Source organism: Nansenia antarctica (genome assembly GCF_963989245.1).
Source record: "Nansenia antarctica genome assembly, chromosome: 14".
In the NCBI taxonomy this organism is placed as follows: Eukaryota; Metazoa; Chordata; class Actinopteri; order Argentiniformes; family Microstomatidae; genus Nansenia; species Nansenia antarctica.
This window is the reverse complement of record NC_137684.1, coordinates 19,449,995-19,458,698: the sequence shown is the minus strand read 5'-3', so window position 1 is coordinate 19,458,698 and position 8,704 is coordinate 19,449,995. Positions and strand designations below refer to the sequence as shown.

Here is an 8,704-nt window from a genome sequence, read left to right as displayed (position 1 = left end):
CCTTCCCTACTTCTCCCCTTTCTCAGAGCTTTGTCCTCCATCCTTTCTTCTCCTTTACGCAAGAGGGCGAGGGGGAAAAGGGTGAGAGAGAGGAGGACAAGGAGGAGGGGAGGTAGCCCCCCCCCCGCCCCCCTCACACAGACACACGGCACAGAAGGAAGGGTGAAGCAGAGAAAAGAAAAAGAGAGAGTGTTTTGTCGTTTCTTGCCATCTCTCTGACGACCCTCGGCGAGCGAGCGGCTAACAGGCACCGCTCATGTCCGTGAACTCCGAGAAATCCTCGTCCCCCGAAAGGTAACGAGTCTCAACGCATCCCCCTCTATTCCCCCATGACTTGTCTGTCTGTCTGTCTGGCTGTGTGTGTGTGTGTGTGTGTGTGTGTGTGTGTCTGTGTGTCTGTCTGTCTGTCTATATGCCATTCTGTCTGACTGTCATTCTGTCCTCTCCTCCATTATCCCCCCATAACCTCCTCCCTCCCTCCCTCCCTCCCTCTCTCCCCCGCTTTCTCTCTCTCTCTCTCTCTCTCTTTCCCCCCCTCTCTCTCTCTATCTGTCCATCTCTGGCCGGGTTTTGTCGTCTCCTATTGTTTGTGGGGTTTTGCAGTGTTGCTGACATGCAGGAGAAAAGGCGCAGCGGTCCATTGTTGCGCGGTGGTGCCGTAGCTGTTTCATTATGAAGCCCACTAGAAAAACAACAACACATTTACCCACCCCGACCAAACCGCTCTGTCTCGACGGTGCTGGCACACAGGGGGGGCTCACACAGCAAGGGTGTTCACACACGTCTACATTACAACATTAGCACCACCAGCCCAGCGCATCTCGTCACGTCACAAAACAACAGACTATACGCATCACGTACAAACATCACCGAGTTAATGTTACAGGATATTATCTGCGACAACACCTGCGTATCAACAGCGTATCTCACCACAATTGCGACTCACAATTGAAAGGGAGCCCATCACATTGCAACACGGCATATCTCCACATCACAACACAAAGAGCACATCGAGTAGATGGTAATGGAGTCAATGGAACACACATAACACTGTGATAACGAACCAAGGACATCACAACGAACAACTAGTGCATCACAACACACCTGTCACCTATCAGGACATCACAACAACCCAACACGCCACGACATCACAACAACCCAACACACCACGACATCACAACCCAACACACCACGACATCACAACAACCCAACATGCCACGACATCACAACAACCCAACACACCACGACATCACAACCCAACACACCACAACATCACAACCCAACACACCACAACATCACAACAACCCAACACACCACGACATCACAACAACCCAACATGCCACGACATCACAACAACCCAACATGCCACGACATCACAACAACCCAACACACTACGACATCACAACAACCCAACACACTACGACATCACAACCCAACACACCACGACATCACAACAACCCAACACACCACAACATCACAACAACCCAACACACCACGACATCACAACAACCCAACACACCACGATATCACAACAACCCAACACACCACAACATCACAACAACCCAACACACCACGACATCACAACAACCCAACACACCACAACATCACAACAACCCAACACACCACAACATCACAACAACCCAACACACCACAACATCACATCCCAACACACCACGACATCACAACAACCCAACACACCACGACATCACAACAACCCAACACACCACGACATCACAACAACCCAACACACCACGACATCACAACAACCCAACACACCACGACATCACAACCCAACACACCACAACATCACAACCCAACACACCACGACATCACAACAACCCAACACACCACAACATCACAACCCAACACACCACGATATCACAACAACCCAACACACTACGACATCACAACACATCACACCACGACATCACAACAACCCAACACACCACGACATCACAACAACCCAACACACCACGACATCACAACAACCCAACACACCACGACATCACAACAACCCAACACACCACGACATCACAACAACCCAACACACCACAACATCACAACCCAACACACCACAACATCACAACAACCCAACACACTATGACATCACAACAACCCAACACACCACAACATCACAACCCAACACACCACAACAACCCAACACACCACAACATCACAACAACCCAACACACCACGACATCACAACCCAACACACCATGACATCACAACCCAACACACCACGACATCACAACCCAACACACCACAACATCACAACCCAACACACCACAACATCACAACAACCCAACACACCACAACATCACAACAACCCAACACACCACGACATCACAACCCAACACACCATGACATCACAACCCAACACACCACGACATCACAACAACCCAACACACCACGACATCACAACCCAACACACCACAACATCACAACCCAACACACCACGACATCACAACAACCCAACACACCACAACATCACAACAACCCAACACACCACGACATCACAACCCAACACACCATGACATCACAACCCAACACACCACGACATCACAACAACCCAACACACCACGATATCACAACCCATCACACCACAACATCACAACAACCCAACACACCACGACATCACAACAACCCAACACACCACAACATCACAACAACCCAACACACCACGACACCACAACCCAACACACCACGACAACCCAACACACCACAACATCACAACCCAACACACCACAACATCACAACCCAACACACCACAACATCACAACAACCCAACACACCACAACATCACAACCCAACACACCACAACATCACAACCTAACACACCACGACACCACAACAACCCAACACACCACAACATCACAACCCAACACACCACAACATCACAACCCAACACACCACGACATCACAACCCACCACACCACAACAACCCAACACACCACAACATCACAACCCAACACACCACAACATCACAACCCAACACACCACAACAACCCAACACATCACAACATCACAACCCAACAAGGCAAAGCAAGTTTATTTGTATAGCACATTTCATACAACAGGGGCAATTCAAAGGACTTTACATACATTATAAAAAAATAGAGAGAGAGAGAGGAGCATAGTAAGACAATAAAAATGACAATGAATAAAAGCAAATATAAGAAGTAAATATATAAAACATTTCATAAGATAATAGTTAATGGATAAAAATACATTGATAGAACTGTTTGTGTTTAATTATAACTGCTGCAAAAAAATGAAGGTTTTTAGCTTAGATTTAAATAGTGTTAGGGTTTTGGGCCTGCTTGATATCTTCATGGAGTTTGTTCCAGGAGCATGCAGCACCGTGACTGAAAGCTGCTGCATCGTGTTTTGTTTTTACTCTTGGAATGATTAGCTGATTAGTCTCAGCTGACCTTAGGGGCCTTGCTAGAATATAGGGTGGGAGGAGATCTGATATGTATTTTGGTCCAAGCCCATTTTGTGATTTGTATACAATTAGGAGTACCGGTACTTTGAATTCAATTCTCTGAGAGACTGTTAGCCAGTGTAGGGATCTCAGGATTGGAGTAACACACCACAACATCACAACCCAACACATCACAGCACGTCTACCTAACCCAACACATCACAACCCAACATGTGACAACATCACAACCCAACACACCACAACTTCACAACCCAACACACCACAACATCACAACCCAACACACCACAACATCACAACCCAACACACCACAACATCACAACAACCCAACACACCACAACATCACAACAACCCAACACACCACGACATCACAACCCAACACACCATGACATCACAACCCAACACACCACGACATCACAACAACCCAACACACCACGACATCACAACCCAACACACCACAACATCACAACCCAACACACCACGACATCACAACAACCCAACACACCACAACATCACAACAACCCAACACACCACGACATCACAACCCAACACACCATGACATCACAACCCAACACACCACGACATCACAACAACCCAACACACCACGATATCACAACCCAACACACCACAACATCACAACAACCCAACACACCACGACATCACAACAACCCAACACACCACAACATCACAACAACCCAACACACCACGACACCACAACCCAACACACCACGACAACCCAACACACCACAACATCACAACCCAACACACCACAACATCACAACAACCCAACACACCACAACATCACAACCCAACACACCACAACATCACAACCCAACACACCACGACACCACAACAACCCAACACACCACAACATCACAACCCAACACACCACAACATCACAACCCAACACACCACGACATCACAACCCACCACACCACAACAACCCAACACACCACAACATCACAACCCAACACACCACAACATCACAACCCAACACACCACAACAACCCAACACATCACAACATCACAACCCAACAAGGCAAAGCAAGTTTATTTGTATAGCACATTTCATACAACAGGGGCAATTCAAAGGACTTTACATACATTATAAAAAAATAGAGAGAGAGAGAGGAGCATAGTAAGACAATAAAAATGACAATGAATAAAAGCAAATATAAGAAGTAAATATATAAAACATTTCATAAGATAATAGTTAATGGATAAAAATACATTGATAGAACTGTTTGTGTTTAATTATAACTGCTGCAAAAAAATGAAGGTTTTTAGCTTAGATTTAAATAGTGTTAGGGTTTTGGGCCTGCTTGATATCTTCATGGAGTTTGTTCCAGGAGCATGCAGCACCGTGACTGAAAGCTGCTGCATCGTGTTTTGTTTTTACTCTTGGAATGATTAGCTGATTAGTCTCAGCTGACCTTAGGGGCCTTGCTAGAATATAGGGTGGGAGGAGATCTGATATGTATTTTGGTCCAAGCCCATTTTGTGATTTGTATACAATTAGGAGTACCGGTACTTTGAATTCAATTCTCTGAGAGACTGTTAGCCAGTGTAGGGATCTCAGGATTGGAGTAACACACCACAACATCACAACCCAACACATCACAGCACGTCTACCTAACCCAACACATCACAACCCAACATGTGACAACATCACAACCCAACACACCACAACTTCACAACCCAACACACCACAACATCACAACCCAACACACCACAACATCACAACCCAACACACCACAACTTCACAACCCAACACACCACAACATCACAACCCAACACACCACGACATCACAACCCAACACACCACGACATCACAACCCAACACACCACAACATCACAACAACCAAACATGTCACCTTTCTACCCCACCACAATCCCAACATTTCTACCCAAAACAGCGCAACCTTACAAACTCAACACATCAGACATCACAACAATTTCTCACAACGCTCCATTGAATACACCCCACGACCACAACACGACTACCCTACACTTCACATTCCTTCATTTACAACCCAACACATCCCACTGTTAGAACTCAAACATCAAAGCAAGAGAAGAAGCAGAGCCGTGCCAGTGTGCCTGTCTGAACCCAGGCATGCATGTACAGTACAGTACCCAAATGTAAATATAGAACGGGCTGTGACGTGGTCTATGAGGTGAGGCCAGGCATATGACTGAGTCATCACTGAGGTTGTGCCAAGTGGGAGCAGGCAGAGCGAGCCCCCCCAAGAGGCCACCGCAGTAGCAACAGGGGCCGCAGACAGGCACACACACACACACACACACACACATTCATAGGCCGTGGCGTAGGCCCTGGTGTAGGCCGTGGGCACACAGACAGACAGGAGTGCGCGGGCACAGATACAGAGGGGGTTTAGTGTTGTACGGGGCGACGAGGAGTGGGATATTGTTGTCGAGTTTGAGCGTAGAGGCGGTGTTAGTGTTGGAGCAGGACATAGAGGGAGGCTGAAATAAAGAGATTTTGCAGCATCGATTCACGCCTGCATATTGCATAGTCAACGATTACAGAATGAAAACACATACGAAATAGCGGTATTGATAGACAGACAAGCAGTCTATGGACCTTGGGAGAGAGGGGAGAGGGTGGGTGACGTGTGTGTGTGTGTGCGCGCTCGCACTCACTCACACATACACACACACACACACACACACACAAACCTCATCCGGTATGCCTGACTCAGGATACACACAGATGCTGAGATTAGTTCGCCCGGCTCCATGAATACATTATGTCTGGACTGTGGCATCAGAATGAATACATGCATGTCTGATGCCAATATTACATATCGTCCTTATTAATATATCACAGCTAATAGGCATGTTGTAGGTTTGGATTTGAATATCAGAGGCTGAATATTACATGAAGGAGTAGCTGGACATCCAGAGACCTAATGAATGTCTCTGCTGGGGGTATTCCTCAACGTTGCTAAAGGACAATCTAGCCTTGTTTTGATAAGTCTGGCCAGTCTTACTTTTCCTTTAGTGAAGTTGATGGAATACCCCCCTGAGCTTCATATGAGAGTTATTAAAAAAAAAAAAAAAAAAAATCCATATGAATGAATGAATGAATGAATGGTCTTTATTGTCATTGCTACAGTACAGGTACCAAACAACGAAATTTAGGAGGGGTTATATTCTAGTTATTCTAGTTATTATAATAGAATTCTTATGAGTTTACCAACATGCAGTTACATATGCAAAATATCCCTTGGATAATATACCAGAGGGTTATGGGATTAGCTATTAGCATAAAAGGACTGGTACACAGACTTCATCAGCGATATAGTGGGCCCTAGGAATACTACTATACGCTATGGTATCAGCCAATGGGGATCAGAATAGGAATCACAAATGAGAGAATAATTAGTATCGACATCAACATACGATCATTGGTATACAAGCATACCAATGCTAGTAAACCGTTATATCAGAGGGATGTCGGTGGTTGTTACACAGACATATCTAGTCTTTTCTTTGTAGATGTTCTCAGGGATCAGACGTGCAGGCCGTATCTGAACATCTGTGCTACATTCCTACATAACTGGTCTACGTTTTGGGTAATAGTGGTGTAAATCTAGTGCAGCATTTTGGATCGAGGAACCACACACACACACACACACACACACACACACACACTATAATCTCCTCCTGGTCTTTTGGGTCGAGCTGTACCGTGTTGGCCGACACTGAGCTGGCTGACTGACTCACTCACTGAGACGCAAGTAGCAGTAGCAGCAGCCTATCTATGTGTGTGAATTAGGATGGAGGAGGGGGGGGGGGGAGTGTGGGGTAGGAGGAGAGAGCTGTAATCAGTGCGTCTGATGCTCTGACACAAGCGGGGACATTTCGGGAAGGGTTGTTGTTGTGTGAGATGGCACTATTGTGTGTCTGTGTGTCTGTGTGTGTGTGTGTGTGTGTGTGTGTGTGTGTGTGTGTGTGTGCGTGCTGAGATGGAGGCGTGGAAGGGCGGCTATTTTGGCGTGTGTGGTTTTGAGTGTGCAGTCGTGGTACTTACTTATCAGCATTCTGGTGTCATTTGAGGGCAGAGCCTGGGTGCTGCAGTATGCTGTTCTACTGGCATCATTAGCTAACTCATTACCTGTTGGGTTGCCTGCCACACCTGCTGCCTGTTTGAGTGTGTGCTATCAAACACTGCCTACAGCCTGTACGTGTACTGTATGTGTGTGGGTGTGTCTGTGTGTGCATGTACAGGCAGGTGTGTGTGTGTGTGTGTGTGTGTGTGTGTGTGGGTGTGTGTGTCTTTGTAGGTGTGATTACTGAAGCTGCCACTCTGCTGGGCAAGAAAGAGAGAGAGAGAGAGAGAGAGAGCGAGCGAAGGAGAGAGAGAGAGAGAGAGAGAGAGCGAAGGAGAGAGAGATGGAGGAGAGCAGGGGGGGGGGCACCACAGAAAGGGATGGAGGTGACGGACAGAACGGTGTCAGGGCTGCGAGGGCTAGACTCTCTGGTAGAACACAGAACACACAAACCACAACCAACACGGGGCCACGTCCTAATAGTATTAACTACCTCCTTCTCTCGTCTCCTCTCCCCCCTGGGCCGCTAATCTGACACGAGTTGAAACACGGGGTACATCCCAATAGTCTAACACAGCATCCTCCTTTCCGCCTTTCCATCTCTCTTTCTCTCTTTCTCTCTTTCTCCCATTATTATGACCCGAGCCACTAAATGGCATGAATATGTTTGAGACCAAGTCTCATCAGTCCTTCAGCAGTCAGCTGGGAGATCAGCCAGGAAGACAAGGGAAAAAGCCAAATCCAAAAAAGAGACAAGGAAAGGATGCCGTGGTCGACTGTTGGAATGCAGCCAGACATCCCTTCCAGCAGTCAGCTACGCATGGAGAATAGGAACACAAGGAAAGGAGGCCATGGTAGACTATTGGAATGGTGCCAGCCAGCCAGCCAACCAGCCAGCCAGCCAGCTAGCCAGCCAGCCATGAGGCAGTACAGTCCCATCTGGACCAGACAGGGGAGGCAGGGCAGCCATCACAGACAGGCTGTAGTCCAACCCCCCTCCATCTTCTCCGGTGTGACCCACATCACATCAGCACATAAGGCCTTTGTGCTCTCACAGATAGGCTGTGATAAGATAGTAGCGGCTAGTCACGCATGCTCAAGTGCTGGCGACTAGCGAGGGCGCAAGCCCCCCCGACCCCCCCACCAACCTCCTCTCCCTCAGTCTGTCTTGTGATGTGTCCATCTC

At 47.4% G+C, this 8,704-nt stretch overlaps 1 protein-coding gene across 1 annotated transcript in view; it reads left to right on the top strand.

Moving 5' to 3' along the window:
* Positions 1–256: 256 nt before the first annotated feature.
* srpk2 (SRSF protein kinase 2) overlaps positions 257–8,704 on the top strand; it is a gene marked incomplete at both ends in the record, with an annotated part of 41,078 nt that continues 32,630 nt past the window's right edge. The window contains one exon of the mRNA XM_080544665.1: positions 257–294. Coding sequence (XP_080400791.1) covers positions 257–294 — 38 coding nt within the window. The remainder of the gene's footprint in view (positions 295–8,704) is intronic.